This window comes from Patagioenas fasciata, chromosome 1 (genome assembly GCF_037038585.1).
Source record: "Patagioenas fasciata isolate bPatFas1 chromosome 1, bPatFas1.hap1, whole genome shotgun sequence".
Taxonomy (NCBI): Eukaryota; Metazoa; Chordata; class Aves; order Columbiformes; family Columbidae; genus Patagioenas; species Patagioenas fasciata.
Window position 1 is genome coordinate 106,172,179 of NC_092520.1, and position 20,020 is coordinate 106,192,198.

Genomic DNA, 20,020 nt, shown 5'->3' on the forward strand with positions numbered 1-20,020 from the left:
CCTTCTTACAAAGCGTAATGCAGCTTGAATCCTAAAGTCAGAACCATACTAAGGAAGAAAGTTTTGGTTGTAAACAGCTGTCTGAACAAATCAAGAAGTGCAGAAAGATGCATCTTCAAGAAGAGTTTGGTTGTTTGCTTTTAATTCTTGCACTAGTTGAACAATCACTGCAGTCTTTTGTTACTCAGAAAAAAAAATGTATGAACTGAAAATAAGCAATATTTTATTTCAATACCAGATTTATGGTTTGTCTGTTACACTGGGGCTGGCTTGCCTGATATTAAACAGATATGTCTGAAACACAAAATAATATAAATTAGACATGCCATGGGACATGTACAAATGATTTCTACCAATATGTGGATAATAAAACCCACTTCTACGCCAATTCTTTTACACTTTTAATGGTGATAGTGACTAGTATTTTAGTAAGAGGGTAAAATTCAATAAAATGTACAAGGACAGCCATACAACTCAAAGATAATGTTTGCACAGCTTCCAATTCCACTGTGAAAATATATCCCCTCCAAAATAGAAACAGGCACTTCATCTTTAAAAATGAAGCACTCTCTTTTGTTCTTCAGTCATCATCAACAGTTGGCTTGATTGTTACTCCTCTTCTGATTTGACCCCAACCAATTAAACTGCAAAAAGAAAACCAGTTTATATTAATTTTAATAGTCAGAAACGTCCAGAATAAATCAACATGATTCTGTCCTTCTTATGCCTTCAGTTCTCACATTTTGAATTTTCTCCACCTCTCTCCCACCCAAAATATCCTACAAGATCTACTACTGCCTAGTGGAAACAAGAATGAAGGAAGATGAAGGACAGAGAACATTAGTATGTTTGTAAACAATTAAGGATGTATGTTTGAACACTAAACTAAAAATCTGAAAATTTTATAACTTATGTATTGGTGGCCAGTAAATCTATTCACAGCTTGATCTCTTTAGGTATGCCTGCAGCGCTGCATTACTTTCAGATATAAATTAAAATGTGAAAAGTCAGACAAGATGACAGTAAGATCATAAACAGAGCTGTAACTCTCAATGAACACATAACCTATAAAAGGCAACTCAACTCTCAGGTAAGTTCTACTATTTCCAGTCAGCAACATTAAGGCCCCTTTTATAGGCCACTGTTGCCTCTGAAAAACATGCTTGTAAAAATAAATTAAGATTATGTCCATTTCCACAATCAGCAAGCAGTCCATATTATTAACACAACTGTCTTTAAAACGTTTCCAGTTTCTGGCACGGAGATACACTGAAACCACTTGTGCTTCTCAGTTTAATTTATTAAGCAGTAGAACCTGTCTCTGGCCACCAGAAAAAGAACTTCCCACTTTTAGGACCATATCCACAGGTTATAATTAGTCCACCTTTGAATTCACAGTTCCTTGGAATCACTAGTGTATCCTGTTTACTTGGCTATTTGCTGTTTAACCGCTGTGCTTCCATATATTTACTTTCTAATTTTTACTTCCTGTTTATTTCCTGCTTTTGCACTTTCTTCCATCCTTCAGTACTCCATTGCCGCAGGCTACAAGTTCCTTTTCACAGTATCAACTGCATATTATCTTTACTCCAATTGGATTTTATTATGCTGCTCTTCCCAGTTTCCCCCCTATCCCTTTTGTCAGCTTTCAGTCTCCTTAATGTTGTTCTTTTGTCCTTTTAATACAGCATAGCAGGCAACATTTTAATAACAAGATGTTTACAGCAGGGTGCTGCTACTTGCCCACCAAACAAACCAGAGACAAGTAGGATTTTTGGCAAAATCTGGTCATGTATTTCATGTGGGAAGTAATCTACAGAAGCAACAAAAGTCACATTAAAATTTACAGGCTGTCAGTCTATAGCTCAAAAAAAAGCATCATTTCCAATATAAATAGTTTCTCCTCTTCCTTCTGCTTCCCCTGACTTAATTTGTGTCTTTTTTTTCTTTCCCCCCCACTCTGTTCAACGATGTTATATTTTCCTTGAGTTTTTTCAGGGAATAATCTCTTCCCTAATTTGTCAGCTAACTCTGAAACAGCAAGCACTGAGTTCTCATCTATGCTTTCCTGTTGATCTGAAAAAGAAACACACAGCCACGGACACTTAAAGCTTAGTTCATTTTCATACAACAGGGAATTATTGTATAAATGGCTATGTTTCCTTATACTTTCCCCTCATCCTACAAGAGCTGTGCAGGGTCAATGAATCTAAATACTGTTATGTTCTTATGATATTCATGTAGTCTTAATAGAACACATAATAGGTACAGTATGCATAATCTTACAAAGAGAAGTCTGGCACCAAACGTAAAAACCACCCAATTCTGCTCATTGTTTTCAGCCTCCAGATTTGCACTTGGATATTTTATACTGGTAATTTGAATGCGTCAATCCAGTTGATACGTTTTTGTTTCCTATCTACTCACAGTACAGAAAAGACTCAAACTGCAGAATGTCCTTCCCTCCGTTCCCCTGCTATTACTTCAGGGTTGCACTAGAAGTCACACACAGCTCCAGAGGCTGAACATCACCAACTTAAGTGTGTTTAAAGACAGGCTTTGGCTCAGTATTACTAGAACTTTCAAACCATGCTGCTGTAACAGCCTACTGTTAAGCTCAATCACAGCATGGCAACAATCCATGAACCTCAGATGTTTCCTTGTCTGTTAAGTAATAGATACCTACCCACTATAATGCTTGTTTTACAAGAGGCTAGAAACAAAATGAAGCATCCCACAATAATGGCATCAAGGTGTTAGGAGAATCTAAAGGAATTTTGTAAACTGAGATCCATGTATTTTTTTGTTAATAATATAACAAGAAAGTACTCTACCAATTTAGCACCAACTTACCGCCAATGTTTCTCAACTCTTCGACTCAGGGCAATTTTTTCTCCCACTTCTGTGCACACTGGGTTAGTTAGCACAATTTTCCCCAAATCAGCCTTTACTGCACTGACTCTACCTCCAGTTGATAAGGATCCTATGTTTACCATTAAAACTTCATTCTTCGATAATTTTTGCACCTGAAGACAGACACACACAACTATGAAACATAAGCTTTAGTATTTAAAAAAAAACACATTGCACAGACAATATTATCTCCTGTCACCCAGCTGCCACCAAAAAACATATAACTGAGAAATGCAAGAATTATAAATATCCCCCCACGTAAGCCACGAACAACAGTGTCTGTTTATAAAGTTCATACATGAAAGGACAAATATATGTTGTGCTTGTAGTACTGCAGGTTCTCAGTATGATATACTTTCTTGGGATTTCTCTACATTTTCTACAAAACATACTGCAGATTGCATATACTGTATTAAAGGCACAGTCTCAGTGCTACAAACTGGAATGTTATGCCATTCTTTTAAATAATCTGGATATTCTCATTTCCCTTATGCCTACATACATCAAAATGATATCTCAAAAATAATTCATTTCAGAGGACAGAGAGTGCTGAAGCACTTAACTTACTGTTGCATGAAGCAGTTTATAGATTTTAATGCTAACAAGGAAAACGGATCTTTTAGTTTGATTTGTGTAAAATGGACCATTGAACATGAGACTGTGGCATGCATCAAATTTAGTTTCTTTTCAACTAGTGTTTCAAAAAAATACTTAGCTTTAAAAGTTCTTCAGAGAAAGAACCTACAAAAAGCATGTAAGCAGGAAGTAGATCAGTATGTGTATAAAACTATTTTTTTCACAAATGAATAGGCTGATAGCAAAGGAAATCAACTACCAATATGTTCAGAAGAATACATACCTTCAGGCCACAAAAGTACTTTATGTTACTTCAAACTACTCTAGTATGAATTACTCCCTTGAAAAGCATTCTTCTATAATATTAAATATGCAGATAAGTTTTCTGACAAGAACACATGAACAGGGAGACAAAATTACTACAGAAATTTAAAAAGTACATATTACTAAAACTTAGCACAAGAGAAACTGTGAAAAAAACACGAACAAACAAACAAACAAGGGGAACATACCTTTGCAGCTTTCTTGTCTCCTTCAGTGCGCACACCTAATAGTCGTCTCAGCAAGAAATAGGAAATTTCTAGCTCTGTAAATATTTCTGGCAGTGCTCCAACTGCACCAAGAACCTGGCCTACCATTCGGTCAGCTCGACACAAAGTTGGATCAATCTTAGTTCCAACACCTACAACACAACAAGGAAAGTCACAAGGAGTAACTGAAAGATAGCTGTCACATTTGCACATTAAAGTATTTGAAGGAGATCTAAAACCAACAAGCTGAGAATGTACTGGGAATTCCCTATTACCTGAACAGCACTCGCAGAACGTTGGCAAGACTGTGAGCTCTGTCTGAACAGATGAAGAAATATTCTACTGTTAAAGCTGGTACAATTATCAGTGCAAGTTGATCTGCATTGACCAGTGACATTCAGGAATTTTTTTTATTTATTAAATACATAATTTTCACACCTGTGTTGCCTCTCCCTATATATATGAATTATTTGAAATTACTCAAAGGTTTTTTTTTTTTTACTACACTGAAATGAATTGTTGAATGAAACCAAGCGTTTTCAATAAGCATGAATAAATCAATCTTTTCATAAGAGAAAATTCTTACCTATAAGACCGCCAGGAGCAGCATATTGTAGATCATTATGTTCGGCAAAGAGTGACACAATTTTGGAAAAGATTGGCTTGCACATGAGTTTTCCTTCACTGTCCTTGGACACAATACCAGGCCGAACCTCAATTTCCTGACCCACCTAATTACAAAAGTGAAAAAGTGATTAACTGATTGTTTCACAGGAACATAAAGCTAACAACTAGTCACAGATAAGACCTACTTATCCCAGTATCTACTGTTTATACAAGTCTTTGGTTCTGAGCTACTGTAGAAGTTCTAGGACTTCTGTTGCTCTGTATCTTGTAGCCAACGTAACAATTGATTTTCTCTCCAATACAATTTCCAAAACTGCTTTACCAAAGAATATTTATTGACATTAATTCTAGTATTTAAATTTTTGATTATTTTTAAATGAAATTTTATTTAGAAATGTTACAGCACTGAGAAAAATTGAATTAATTCAATCAGTGTAACTGATCAGCAACAATAAAGAGCAAGACAAAGAAAATTCAAGTTGTATAAATGTTTGAAGATGAAGTTTCCTTTCTAATCTAACAGAGCAACTTTTAAAGTTTCCATCTATTTACAGTAACCCACAAGGAAAATAAAAACATCAAAACATACAGAATACTTAAATGGAGAAGTGGGACCTGTGGGAAGCCCCCACCACACTTCAGAGATATCTTTAAAGTGCTTTTGCTCCTCTCTTTCCCCCCCAGTACTTCAGCAAGTAAAAGTGGTAGGACTGAAAAAAAAATGATCTCCCTTAATTTTTGTAAGCAATAAGATCAGTATCATTCTTAGCAAAAGTTAAAACTATGGTATCAAAAATACATTATTAAAAAAACCCCAGTGCTGCTTCTTCTGGTATTTTAAAGTAATAAAGTAAAAATGAGGCAGAGACAGAAAGGATAGGTGCCATCTGACCATATTCTGGTTTAAAAAGACATTCAATTACACAGATTCATTCTGTACCATGCAGACAAAAACTCTACTCACTATTATCATTACAAATCTTCAGGAAAAAAGAGGGAAAAGGTTACCTTTAAAACACCCTTTAGAATACTGCCACCAGCTACACCACCCTTAAGGTCATCAACTTCACAGCCAGGCTTGTTGACATCAAAAGATCTAATTACTGAAAGGAAGAGACCATTACCAAGTCTATATTTAAGATCATGTTTTTAAACGATTAGTGCCTTTCTTTAGCAACTTTGCTTCCCTATCCTTATTAAGGTATACACATATTTATACATATATAAAAACATAATTCAGGGATAACACTATAATATTATTAATATTTTAGTCTGAAATTTTAAGTATATAGTTGATTTTGTTCTCAAAACCATTTAAGCTGCTCATATACATAAATGGCTTTAAAAATTGCTTTTGCAGGGCAAAAATTAAGTTAAATACCAGTATCTGAAAAAGAAAGTAATGATCAACTAGATTTAAAAAATCTTCAGTATTCACAATGTCAGCTGTGACTATTGTAACATTGGTTTAATGTAGTCAAATTTTATGCATTCTGAACATGTGTTTTCTAGGTCTCCCATGTTCTGTGCAGGAAAAAAAGCAAATAAATGGATTCATTCTAGCAGAACTGAATTTCAAAATACACTAGACAAAAACGGAGACCTTTAGGAGATGACTCTAAGACAGAAAATCTAATCAGGCTAACTGTATAATTTCCTTGGACATACTTTAATTTTCAAATTCACCAGTTTGTTAGTACTTTGTTAAATCAAATTTAAATTCATAGTGACTAAAGGAATGTTTTAAGATATAGATAAGTTTCTCATCTTTATTGCATTTTAGCGCTGTCATACACATACAATATGCACAAAAAACAGCAATCACCTCAAATAGATTTAACTATAGCAATTAGCTATGAACTAACAATACAGCTCTCAGAAAATATCCAAGTTTTAAAAGCATATCAAACGCTCCTTTTAAACTCATCTCTTTAGCGCATTCAGCAAAATGCTACTCCAAGTGTAGAAACATGTAGTAAATGGTTAGCCAAAAAAGCCCAGACCTAAGCGCTTACATACCAATAAGCCTTGGCTCAGATGTGAAGTCTCGCAAGGGGACTGGGATTTTCTTCACTATATACTCGCAAACTACCTCAATGTTGTATTTCAGCTGGGCTGAGATTGGAATTATTGGAGCTCCTTCTGCAACTGTGCCTAAACCAACATCAAGTTCAACAAAGACTTAATATAGTACTTACAACAACATTACCAAGTGTTCTGTCATTGTTAAAATTACTAACGAATTTCAAGGCACATTTTATATATATTTCCCAAAGCATTATCAGAGAATTTAGCCTTCCCTTCAGTATTTTAGCTCAAACCAGCCAGACCTACTTTTCAAGGCAGTTGGTGTGTACTGAAGAGTTTTACAGTTTCTCTCTGAACATTGTGCAAGATAACCTTCTGCTCTAAGGAAGAATTCACTTCTTACATCGTGATCAGAAATATTAAGATAATTTTGGAGAGATCAGATACCTCAGTGTTGGATACATTGGTATTCATTTTACAGTTAAATCTCATTCTGACAAACTAAAATTCCTATCAATTTAATGATCCAGGTTTTCTAAGTTTTGCAATACAAATACACAATTTAGAAATATTCTAATTATGGAAGGATTAATTTAGTTATCAAAGCTTGTTAAATATTATTAGTTTTAATTGTACCTATGTTATCACAAAGAACTCCAAATTTACTTACCAAGCCACCCTGACATAGCTGTTATGAACAGCTTATGTAAGGCAACAATTTCCAACTCAAAAAAAAAAAAGAGAAGAAAAAAGAAAGAGACCTATGGGCTACTCTTATTGGTGACAATCTAGCTCTGCAGCTTTTCACAAACCACAGCTGAAGGAGATAAGCAGGGAAAACAGTGGAAGCTCCTAGGAACGATGAAACTCAAAGCAATGCACTAAAGTTAAGCAGAACTTAATGGAGAAAGCAAGATAATACTGTCTGAACTGGACTTACAGACAGAGAGAGCCAATAAACCATCTTTTGTGATTAACGTAACTGACGCATTTACACCTACAAGGTGTCCCAACAAGTACTGCTTCATTCTCTCCTCCACTACAGTAAAATCACAGTATAACCCCTAGCAAAGAAATAATCCAAGAAGAGACAATACAAAGAAGGAACCACAAATTCAGTGAAAGCTACTAGACAAGAGCTGTTGCTATTAGTTTTACATCAAGAGCTCTGACCAACAGCCATAATATTATTGTATGTAAGCAGCCTGAAACAGATAAGAATCAACTCCAAAAGTCTATTTTTCTACATTAACAGACTATGTACAGCAGCACCTAATTAAGAGAAGCTTTTCTGTAAATGTATAGAAAACCACTCTGTCCATGCCCTAACACTGAAGAAATTCCATCACTAACTGGATTTCTGCTGTTGAAAACTTACCTTGTACAAATGCAAGAATCTGTTCATACTGTTCTTTAGCCTGACTCTCCTTCACCAAATCAATCTTATTCTGTAGAATCAAAATATGTTTCAGTTTCATAATTTCTATAGCAGCTAGATGTTCTGAGGTCTGGGGCTGAGGGCATGACTCATTACCAGCTGAAAAAAGAAAAATGACTGCAATATAGAAACTATAAAGACAGACAAAACTCATATGGTTAGGACATCTACTTTCCATTTTATCTTAATAAAAAAAAAGACAATTACCTCTCAGTAAGCTACATGTGAAACATCCAAGTTAATAAGCACCACTCTTCCCCAGAACTGCTGTCTATAGCATCCATGCTATATATGACAGATGAGAGGTTGCCAGAGTGGCCCTGCATTCTACTTGCTCCCAGAAACACACATCTAAAATTCGCAAAGATACTGAGAGCTAACTTGCATCTACTTGACTTATTCCATCTTTTAGGTCTTCAGACATCTCACTACAGACTGTAGCATAATGGACAACTGACCTTTCAAAAAATACATTAAAATTCTATGGCATTTTCTTATCACTAAATCCATAAAAATGCCAAGATCCTCAAACTCTACAGTACACACACTGAATATATCAAGTATGTGAACAAAGCAGTTATCTGCATGGTTTGGATTTCAGCCATCCAAGAAGCCAACTTTGGCCTGATGTGCCATTATGGTGGTTATCTCACTTGATGTTTGGTCTATCACACTTTCTAGATCTAAAGAGGCAGAAGGAGTGATAGCTCATCAGCTATCTCAGACTATTTAAACTACAATATCTGAAGCTATTTTTCTTGTTTGTTGACATGCTCTATCTAGGTAAGATAATTACTATTTATCACTGCAGAGCACTAAATGGCTCTATAAACATATAAAAATCAGTTTTACTCACTTCCTATTGGTTGCAAATCAGAACAAAAATTGTCTGAATCAACATAAATCTCCTGTATATTGATTTTGGGCATTTTCTTCTCAGTTTACTGTTGTATTGATGTTTCTGGACTCTCCTGTATGGCAAAGGCTAATCTATTCCCATAAAATAAAATAAACTTTACAGTACTATACAACTACAAGGTTTCATCTTACCTAACCTTCTATTGATTTGGGCAGCTACCAGACTAATGTATAGCAATGGTTAAGAAAACCAGCTTGTTAGGGTACATTTTCATTGTAATATTACTTTATTTTCTTAAACATATATCAAAAGCATCCATTTGTTTTAATCTCTCATCCCATCCCACTAAATTAAAAAACCCGTATAAAGTTGCTGCACAATATTAAAAAATAGAGTTCTGCTTTTGTGTAGCAATCATTACCTATCAACAGTAAAGCTGCATCCATTACTGCTGCACCGTTCAGCATAGTAGCCATCAAAATATCATGGCCAGGACAATCCACAAAGGAGACATGCCTGTTGTAGAGGAAGGTTAAAAAGAAATCCAAAAGCCAATTATCAACAATTTCTCTGACTGATTCACGTGAGTGGCTAAGCAGACACAAATTTAAAAGCATTCTTAAAATATCTAGATACACAAACATTTCAAGATAGATGCTGAGAATACCTTAAAAGTATTTTCAAAAATATTCTAAAAGAACACAAAAACCACTGAATAGTTTTTCTGAGTTTTAAGATTCGATACCATATATCCCTATTAGGCACTGCTTTAATATTTCACAAATTTATTTGTAAATTACGCTAGATTTAAAGGTACCAGAATAAAAACAAAACAACAAAAAACACCAAACAAACACCACACAGGACTTCTCTTATATCTTTTAAAAGACGTTTCCCATTCTCCAATTTTAGAAAATGTTATGTCTTTAATTACAGAGTTATAATTGCACTTCAAAGATTTATCTACAGAGATAGTGTTGCAGCCCTTAGTTCCAACCTTACGATTTTCTTGTGCAGATCATAATAGTCAATTCACTACATTCCTGTTTGAACCTATTCAGTGAAGTATCTTTGTTTCCTGTTAGCATGCCACCAAAAACCAAGAGACTAATTTGCTGCTTCACTGGCAATGTTAAAAATCTACTATAAGCAAACAAACAGTAAGATAAAGAAAGCTTAACCAATAGTTTAACAGTGGCTGCATGACTGTCACACAGAAGTTATTGTGAGAAAAAGTGCTCTACTGGGAATCTGAGGAGAGGAAGGAAACACGTGACTACATCACTATATGTATTCTATACATAAGCATGGACTAGGAATCTTGTCATCCAACAGTCTCTGTGACTACTCTCATCTGAGCAATCATTCTAAAGACCCGTGTAAGAACTGCTGTGGTTACTGTGCTTGCACAATCACCATGCTGTGCTTTATTAGAAATGAAGAAATAAAGAACACTTGGCTTCCAGTCACAGGCCTCATTTCACATTAAGCACCAGACTTCCATATATTCATTTTAATAACTTGGAAAAGTTTTCCGCCTCTAGGAAAGAAAAGTTCAAAGTTCACCCTCCAGAAAGGGATTTTAAAGATGCATTTGAGAGGTCCACATTAGTTCTCATTCTAGTGGATGTAAAATGTACTTACACTAATAGCAGAAAAAAATCAGTTCAGAGTTCTGTGAATACCCGAGGACAGAAGACACAGCTGTGCTCTACCATTGACTGTGTATCACAACTAATAAAAACAAGGCAGTTTAGGTGATACCTTAGTTTAGAGGTGCCCAGCACCTGTGGTCTGCCATAACAACTCATCCATTTTACAGCTCAATCCTGACTATTTTCTGTTATGTCAAAGGAAGTAAACACAATTTACACCATTCATTTTACAGCAGTTACCTGACTAGTTTAAAGTTCCCTTTGGTGCCAGGAATATCTGTAGGGAACTCATCTGGAGTGCTACTTCCACAGGATCGGTAACACTCTGGCCGGGAACAGCTTGGGTCATCCAGCTTGTAAATCTGTAAGTTGTTTTTAAAAATTGAGAAAAAGTTTAATTCATCAAAGGTTAGTTACCTATAAGCTAACATCCACCCTGAAATATATTAACAACATATTTGGTAGATTTCTGGTAATGACTCACCTTTGCATTAGCATAACCCAACTTGATTGTGATATTTCTTTCCAGTTCATTTTTAAATCTGACAGTATGAACTCCAGAGATAGCTTTGACTACTGTCGACTTTCCATGGGCTACATGACCAATTGTACCTATGTTTTAAGAGCAAATGTTTGTCAATAAACCAGTATTTTAATTCTTTGCAATGTTTCATTATGATCAACAGATAATTCCCCCAAACTCTCTGTAACCACTAAGTCCAGAGTTCCCATCAGAAGCATGTATGGGTTTCATCATCATTTTTGTTCAAACAAGCAAGATTCTAAATTGAGGTCCCAATGGACAGATTTTGCATTTTTATGAAACTAATTTCAGTGCTTAACTTTAAGATAAAATAAACTTTGCTTTAGCAACTATTCCCCATGTCATTCAACAGTGTTCTTTTCAAGTTAAAAGGGTTTGACAAGTCTCTTCCTGCGCCTTGGTGAGTCTGTTTCAGTAAGAATTTCCTAAAAATGTTCTCACATAGGTACCATATGCTACTGAATAAGCAGCAGAAAGAATCACGTTAATGCACCCCTCTTTTTTAGAAGTTGGATTTTACCTATATTAATTGTTGCTTGTCTGCTGATGACTTCTGGTGAAAGAGGCGTCAACTTGGTAACATCCTGTATGAGGGAGATTTTAGAATTTATTCATCTTGTATCTAAATGTTTAGAGTGCTATATGCATTTTCTTAAAAATTATCCAGTAGTTCTATTCAGTAAAATCCAACCAAGCTCATTAAAATAATTCTAGATATGCGTTCTAGTCTTTTAAGTATGTGAAACAGGACAAAAAGCAAACAAAATCCTAATTGTAAATCGGTATAAGTTGCAAATCAAATCACTGATCATAAATTGGTATTGGCTGCAAGGTATTAACGATGGAAGTAAACAAAACAAAAAACCTCAGAAGAAGCTCCAATACACACAAAAACCCCACACCTACCCCCACACTTAAATTACACATAACAGACAAATTCAAATTAACTTTCCGTGGGCTACACGGTGAGCTGCACGTATGTTTTAAAAACAAAAGTTCAACAATAAACAGTTGTTTACCTGGTATAAGGTCCCATTACAGTTGATATACAATTACAACTAACACTTCGGAATCAGTGGGTCCAGAGAATTAATTAGTGCAATGGATTTTTTTTTTTTAATGGCTACTTTCTCCTCAAATACTATTATTGTTCCTTTAGGTACCAGAAAAAATTCTGCTGTCCTAAACAGACTGTTGCATGAACATACTGGTAACACGTGGCAAATCACAACATTTACAAATACATTCCATATAGCTAAAAAGATGACTCTGAAAGAGTCATTTCATTTTTTTTTCAAAATTTTTTGGACACATGTTGCACAAATGTTGAAATCCACTGTAATGTTCCTCTGTACTATTTTTGAAACTATTTACAGTTATTTTCCATTCTGCACAAATTTGCATGGATGAGCTGCTTAGTTCAAACAAAGATTCAAGATGCCAAAAGAGTCCTCAGTGCAGTATAGGATATAAGTATTTTGCTAAGGTACAAATAACACACACACACATTAATTTACCTTAAATCATGTATTATTTACAGTGTTACATGCGGGTTCTGTGCATAACAATCTTAATTGACACAATTTGTGTAAAAATGTAAGCTCACTCATTCTATTCTCTAGTATTAAATGAACAAAATGCTCATGTTCAACACAAAACAAGTTTTGTTCACCTAACACAGGCAATTAAATTTATATTTCTTGTATATTTAACTTTAAATTACTACACACAACAAAGTCAAAGATGGAAAATGACCTGCAGATGGCATCATCTACTAGGGTGACAAGCATGCAAGCATGATGCAAATCCTGCCATCACGAGAAATTCTCCTGGTGCACACAATTATGCACACATGCAATTTTTTCCTCAAGACTAGCATAAGGCTAAGTTCAGCTCTAAGCTCCAGCCAGCTGTAAGCATTCAAGAGCCAACTGAAAAGTATAGTATAGGCCTTAAAGGTAATTCCTGCTGACCTACCAAATACGCCTATATATGTTCTTTCTCCCTGGCAAACACTGGTCGACAACGACAGTTAGTGAAGAAACTTTTAAAAATTACTAATATTCTTCCCTAACAAATATCAAGATACTTAGCTATAACACAAAAAGAATTATTGTACTCAAAGCCCACTAATATAAAAAATTATTATTGTAAAGACAAATGGCTCTTCTAGTTTACTTAACACCAGAGGCAGCAATATGACCTTCGACTGCTTTTGTCTGCATACATGTGTAATAAACGAGACAGTTCAGGCAACACATTTAATAGGCAAGACTACCACAGCAAGAGACCACTGCAACTGATTTTCTCGGTAGGCAAGAAAATTTTCTAGGTAGGCCAACCAAGGCAGGGCTGGCAGCCAATCCATCGAGCCTGCTGGGGAATCGAACACCAACTTATAACTGTACTTTGGGAAGAGCCTTTAACACCACTAAAACAGAACAGCCCTTATGAGGAAGAAACTGCACGTCTCCACCACTGTCACACAAAGACTTCGCTCGCAAAGCCGGGACGCCAACTCGCTGAGTTTTAGATTCATCTCACCAGCAAGCGAAGCGCCTCATCCAGCTAAGCCAAACCCGCAGCGACCTGCCTAACCTGCTCCCAGCGCCGCCACTCTGCTCTCGCCTGCTTTCAGCCATCCCATCCCTCGGACTCAGAGAGCTGCAACTCGGTCCCCACAGCACCGCCGCCTTCCGCGCCCCCCTCAGACCTCCCCAGCTCCAACGGCCACAGCGGGGCCTAGAAGGAAGCACGAATCCCCTCAGCCTCCCAGCGCCGCCGCCCGCCCGCCCACCCCCAATCCTCAGCGGCCCCCCCGCCCCGACCCGGCCCCGCAACCCGCATCCGCTGCTCCTCAGTGTCCACGCCCGCGGCCACCTGCCCCCATTCCCTGTGCGCCCGCGAGGCGGATCTCACCAAGGTAGCGAGGTCCTGCCGGCTGAGGTGCGGCTGCCCCAGAGTCACTCCCGCCTCATCCCCCGCCATCTTGGCCCGAAGAGGAAGTGAGGAGGCTCGCACGGCCGCCTGACCCCCGGCTCCTCTCGGTGCTGCCAGCGGCGGCGTGCAGACCGGCACCAGACGACCAGAGGACAGGCGTCCTGCTCACGGACCCGCCGCGCTGGGCGGTGTGGGGCCGCTGCCAGCCCCACAGCGGGGCGGAAGCGGTTCAGGCGCGCCGCAGGCCAGCCCCGAGAAGGACCCCCGTCGCCCTCGCGTCGGGTGATGCAACCGGGCCTGTCGCAGCGGTGCTCCGCGTGCGCTGGTGTCGCCAGAGAGGCGTGCGCATGCGCGGGGCGGGGCGGCGGGAGAGCACCTCGCGCGTGCGCCGTGCGCTTGCCGCCGAGTAACGGTCGTGGCTGAGGGCGGTGAGGGGCGGCGGAGGGGAGACGTTGGTGTGGGGAGGGGCGGGCTGGTCAAAACGCAGCGCTAGGGCGGACGTGTGGTGTCACATGCAGCTTTCGGTAACTGTTGCTGAAACGACCGTCCGGGGAATCCGCGCTTCTAAGTGTTGCTGTGGAAAAGGGATTGTCTTTTGTCTGTACTACAGGCCGTCTGGGCCCGCGGTTACTCTCTGCTAGTGGTGTGTGCTGTATATGTAAAATACTGCCATTACTTTGGTAGAGCGATCTGGATGGGGACCTAGTCTGGCTAATAGATGCACCAGAAAAAGGAGTTTCAATCTGTGTTTATGCCTGTGTAACAGCATGGCGATGTAGGTTTATTTGGGGCAGTGAGTGGGTGTGATGCACAGAGGAGGTTGGGGTAACACTGGAGCACGATATGCTTGTATGTACTGGAAATGAGCATATCTAATTTGATGTCTGATCATCTTATCTGCTTGAACAGTACAATGTCGCTCTGCGTATGTTAGTAATCTCTGCTGGCCATGAGCCTGATAAGATTTTGAATTTCAACCTTCCTCTTGTTACTGTCTTTTGTAGGTTGGATGTTTCGTGTTAGGGAGACCATATGGAAATAAGACCCTGCCCCGTGATACAGACAGCTTCAGTCTTCTGCATCAAGCAGCTAAAAACCCCACCAAATGTGTGGTGTTTTCAGTGTTCAGTATGACATAAATGCTTTAAAAAAATTGAACTAAAATCCCTGATCCAGTGATGAGAGACATCTTAGAAGTTCAACAGAGACTAAAGGCCAAATTCACAACTGTCCCCTATGTCTTCTCCTTCATGAAAACTTGTTAAATGCATAGAGGATATTGCTACTAATAGGATTGCTTCTATGATTGGAGAAACAAGTTTCAATGTAAGTAATCAATTATGTCAGATACATGCACATTCAATAACAGTGGCTTTGCCTGCTGAAAGATGTGATGGTTCTTAGATTTTGCCTGGCTATCTGCTTGGGTCAAAGAAACAAGTTTGGAGGAGACAATGGTTGAAATGCGATGACAGATATCTGTGTGAAACTGGTATGTCTGGTTTAACAATACTTGTAACCTCCCACTTATGCAAATACTACTATTTCCATTCTTGTCTGATACAGAAGTTAGAACTGAGTTCTGCTGGATATACCTAGAACAAATACATTGCCAGCATTTTTGTTTTGAATAAATGAATATGAAAATGTCACGAGAAAACTTACAGTATGTGTAATGGCATTGCCAATGATGAAATATATTTTGTCTTGCAACCCAATAATTTTGCATATTGGTCTGGAAAATAAAATTTAATGTCCAGTCTTTCATCAGGACACATGATATTTTCAATTCTATATAAAATGTATCACTTAATGGAAAAAATAATAGGTGTTTGACTGACATACACAAAGTGTAGTGGGAACATGATGCAATACTTGGTTATAGTTGCTTCGATGTCCAGGCATGTATAATCACTCTTTTATGAAAATGAACTGAAAATACTAGACTCTGTACTTACTTAGCTGTTTAAGTTATGCAATAATGCAGTGCAGTGTAAAATTATAGAAACAGTTTTTGTCACGTTTGCAGCAGCCTTTAGAAAGGGTTTAATCTGTGCCAAGAACCCTGCCAGGAATCTGAAAAAAAATGCACAAACTGTTGCTCCTGTTCTAACAATGTTCTAACATTTTACATATTCTGAGATACTCTTGTTACTTTGATTGATCTGTTTGGGAATATATGTAGTATGAAGAAAAACCAAAAAAGTCTAAAGACTGAAAATGTCTAATTAAAGTAGGTAAAAACATTTATAGGAGTTGTCAATTACATTAGGCATATATGTATAAATTAAATAATATTTTAAATTACTCAAATTCAGTGGTAAATAGTGTATGAATATAACTCAAAAATGTGTGTCCAGAATTTTATTCATCGCAATAGTCTTATTTAAGCCAGTTGGAACTACTTAGAAACTGACTTCATGAAGATGCCTAGATCGGGGGGTCAGTGCAAATCTCTATGTAAACTTATATTAACTAAAGTAATGTTGATAACACTGGTCATTGTCAAGGACCCAAATTTAACAGTCTCACATTTTTATTTAGGAGATGAGAATTGAGGTGTTAATTAACATATTTTGATTATTTGGTAGTGTGAGGGAGGAGATTGGATTTTTTGGTTGGTTTTTTGTTCTTTTTTTTGTGCATTTAAACCATTTAAACGTTGAGAATACGTCAAAGCTGCTTGTCTTTTTTTTTTTTTTTTTTTTTTGGCTAGGTTTGAGGTCATCTTCTGTGCCAGTGTGTAGGAGAGACCTGAAGATCATCTTATGCCTCAGCTTGCCACAAACTGCAAACAGCAAAATGACAGTCAGGTAAAACCAAAACAGCCCTGCTTAACTTTTTCCACCCTCACTGACCTCTGAAGGTGAAAAGTCTGACGAGGGCAGGATGCATGAAGTTTTGGTGGTATCACTTCTGTGTATGAAAAACATACTTTCTACTCCAGTTTTTCTTTGCGGAAGCATGAAATATGAGGGGGTACATGGTTGGTGCAGCAGAAAACATGTCCTGTGGGTAAGGGAGAGAATGTCTTTCCTTTGAGACTTCAGTGGCAGAACAGTTGCTGTCTTGGCACAGTGAGCACGTAGAGGTTGATTGTTTAACTGTAAGAGCACAAGTAACAGGTTTTCAAACAGTGGCTGGGGAGGTGGGGCAAATTTCCTGCATGAGTTAAATGGATGAGGTGGAGTAGTATGAAGTTTACTGAGAGAGGTCAGGTCATTGGGATGAAGGAGTGAATGGCAGCAGGTTGATTGTAGCGTGGAGTAAGTAGGCTGTGAGGGAGCAGCAGGAGGGCAAAGTGGGAGTAGCAGTGGGAAGTCTTTTGTGAAGCAGTGCATGCGATAGCTGGCTCATTGTGTGAAGCTGTGAAAGGTGGGAAAGACATTCAGTTTGGGGGTGGCAGCTATAGAGGAGGTACACTCTTGTTTTATAGATCAAGAATGGGGTGGGGGTGGTAATGAGAGACTGAAAATAGACAACGAAGGGGATGGGAATGGCAATAAACAGGGAGAGGATGGCAGCGCATGGCCTGCTATTTAAAGCAGTGAGTGACATAGGGAGTGACGGGGAGGTACGTAGCAGGTAGCGAATGGTTTGGGGGTGGCAGCGGCAAACTGAAGGCCCACGTAGTTCAGCTCGCCTCTTACAATAAAGTTGCAGTTTGCCAGGCAAAGGCAAGATAGATAAAGCAAGGAGGTGATGTTTGTGCTGAGGCAAAGCCCCATTCATCCCACGTTGGGCTGCGGTTGCCGTGAGCTGTCTGCAGTTGGTTCCTCGAGGGCAGCCACACTGCATGCCCGTGGCAGGCAGCCCTGAACTCTCAGGCTCTGGTGAGCTGTTTCTCACACCAGCTGGCAAGGCCAACCCTGGCAGAAGGGAGCATGGATCAGGCTGCTGCACCTGCAGCAAGCCAGGTGCCAGGAGGAGTTCAGCAAGCTCCTAACAGGTTGCCATGGCTGGAGTGGGTTGCAGCTCAGCACCCTGACAGGGCTGCTGCTTCCCAACAGAAGTGAGGGCTGCAGGAGTGTTGAGGAAAGGGGCTGTGGTCTGCAGTGGGATCTGGCCTAGAGACTGAGGGGTGGAGGAGAACAGCGCATGCCTTTGCGCCACCAAAAGTGGATGCTTGCGGTTGAGCATCCTCAGAGCCAGGCACAGATGATTCTTGTTGATGCTGCTTGCCCAGGCCATATAAGGCCTCCACTAGGCTCCGGTACGGGGATCCTTGCTCAGGGGCGTGCCCGGTCCCCTCGTGGCTGCTGGTGCGGGGCCGGCTTGGGTCTGGCTCGCGCTGCAAGGGGCGGGGAGATTCTGGTGGGACAGGGCGGGCTGCCCCGAGCCGGGGGCGGTTTGCCGTCCCGGGGGCGCCCCTCCCGTCCACCTCCGGGCCCGCAGGTGGCGGCGGAAGTGACGGCCAGCGTGGGGTCCCTGTCGCGGGGGAAGATGGCGCCTGTGGCAGTGCTAGGCAGCGCAGAAGGTAAACAAGTGTGAGCGGCGGGGGGCGGGCGGGAGCGACAGGGACCCCGGGGGCGAGGCCAAGCAGGGCTGGGAGCGCCGGTGTTCGGGCGGTGCGGTGGGGGGCGGCTCCCCACCTCCTTCTGAGCACGGACCGCGGGGAGGAGGGAGCTCAGGATCCCCCTCTTCCTCCTCCGCCGCCTCCTCTTCCTCCCGGCTTTGCCTCAGCCATTGCCCCTCTCTTCAGCCCCCCGGCACCACCCTCCGCCGCCACCCTCGGCTTTATGTTACACGGAGGCCCCCTTCTCCGCCGGTCCAGCGGGAGGAGCCGCGTTTTCAGCGCTGCCGCTGCCGAGAGGTAGGTGAAGCTGCCGCTGGGATCCCCCGGGCCCTCCCGCCGCCTCTGCCTGCCCCACTGAGGGCGGCCCGAGCCGCCTCTTGGCCCTCAGGGTCACTACTTTCCCGGCTCCGCCGGCCGAGGCGGGCGGGGGTGGCGAGCCGGGTGCCCGTGGGCGCTGGGGGTGGGGGCAGCGGCGGCGGCACAGCCGTACCGGGCAGGCGGGAGCCGTGAAAGCTTCGCGCCCCCGCGGGGCAGAGGATCGCAGGGCGGACTCTGAGGGGCGGCCGCGGCCCCAGCCCCGATGGGTACTATGGCAGCGCGTCTCTGACATGGAGCCCACCTGCCCCATTCGTCGGGGAGCACGACCCCCAGGGTTTCGCTCACAGCCGTGTTGTGCTAAACATGTCAAACGGACAGGCTGAAGTAGGTCACCTGGATTCCTACTCCGAAAATCACTATTTCGCGGTCAGCGATATTGGGAGAGAAAAAGGTGTGAGCAGAACGAGTAAATCTACTGCTCAAGATTGGTACTGAAGCTTTGACCTATTTGATAAATACTTAAATATTGCTTAAAAAATGAAGTGTTGTGGGTTAATTATTTTTTAATTGTTTTTTTTTATATTCTCCTTTGGAAGGAGAATAGGGGAACCATGAAGCTTTTACTGGATAAAAGGGCAGAACTACTGAAAGTCAGGCTCCCTGTTAACTTAGTTGTTTTGTATACTTACTTGTTCCTAAAATAATAACCCAGCTCTTTCACCACCGTTGCCCCAGTTCACACTCGGATGCCTTTATCATACCACCATGCGCCAACATACTTTGTCTTTTTCCTTCCAACACCTAGCCAACGTGTTTAATTTCTACCACATGTCCTATAAACTTTTCCACTGTCACTCATCTCTTTTCACTTTCCTTAATTATACCCTGTGGCTGGTTTGGATCTACACATGTGTTGATTTGCCTTTCAGCAAGGAAAGCAGAACAGATAACTGTTGAGCTCACACTGGAGACACCAGATCTTTTTTGTGTATCTAGCTGTTAACTTGGGGGAAAGTTGTATAAATTAATTATGTTTGAGATTTCAGTCTTCCTGACAAGTGAGGCTGACATTTAGC

The 20,020-nt window shown here is 40.4% G+C and overlaps 2 protein-coding genes across 11 annotated transcripts in view; one reads left to right on the forward strand and one right to left on the reverse strand.

Annotated features, from left to right (window-relative positions):
- Positions 1-201: 201 nt before the first annotated feature.
- Positions 202-14,241, reverse strand: EIF2S3 (eukaryotic translation initiation factor 2 subunit gamma). Its single transcript, XM_065859280.2, has 12 exons — positions 14,090-14,241; positions 11,691-11,754; positions 11,111-11,238; positions 10,867-10,988; positions 9,393-9,487; positions 8,053-8,211; positions 6,666-6,800; positions 5,655-5,749; positions 4,606-4,750; positions 4,002-4,171; positions 2,854-3,026; positions 202-644 (listed from the first exon to the last, which is right to left on the reverse strand). Exons 1-12 carry the CDS (start codon positions 14,156-14,158, stop codon positions 581-583), a joined length of 1,419 nt encoding a protein of 472 aa, XP_065715352.1. The 5' UTR covers positions 14,159-14,241; the 3' UTR covers positions 202-580.
- A 176-nt stretch (positions 14,242-14,417) lies between these two features.
- The window catches only part of KLHL15 (kelch like family member 15), a 28,809-nt gene continuing 23,206 nt past the window's right edge, over positions 14,418-20,020 (forward strand). For 2 of the 10 annotated variants that reach the window (XM_071812288.1, XM_071812270.1), the window contains exons 1-5: positions 14,418-14,538; positions 15,115-15,436; positions 16,827-16,923; positions 18,506-18,587; positions 18,813-18,923. The gene's annotated coding sequence lies outside the window, so the exon portion shown is untranslated. The other 8 variants (XM_071812292.1, XM_071812293.1, XM_065859243.2 and 5 more) reach the window with 6 other exon arrangements.

What these genes read in the sequence shown, in the direction of transcription:
- EIF2S3 (XM_065859280.2), bottom strand. Translation starts at nt 14,158, where the DNA reads ATGGCGGGGGATGAGGCGGGAGTGACTCTGGGGCAGCCGCACCTCAGC. An exon ending in TGCTCCTGGCGGTCTTATAG is followed by an intron (nt 4,172 to 4,605) that starts GTAAGAATTTTC and finishes GTTGTGTTGTAG; the next exon opens with GTGTTGGAACTAAGATTGAT. An exon ending in AGAGTTGAGAAACATTGGCG is followed by an intron (nt 645 to 2,853) that starts GTAAGTTGGTGC and finishes TTCTTTTTGCAG; the next exon opens with TTTAATTGGTTGGGGTCAAA.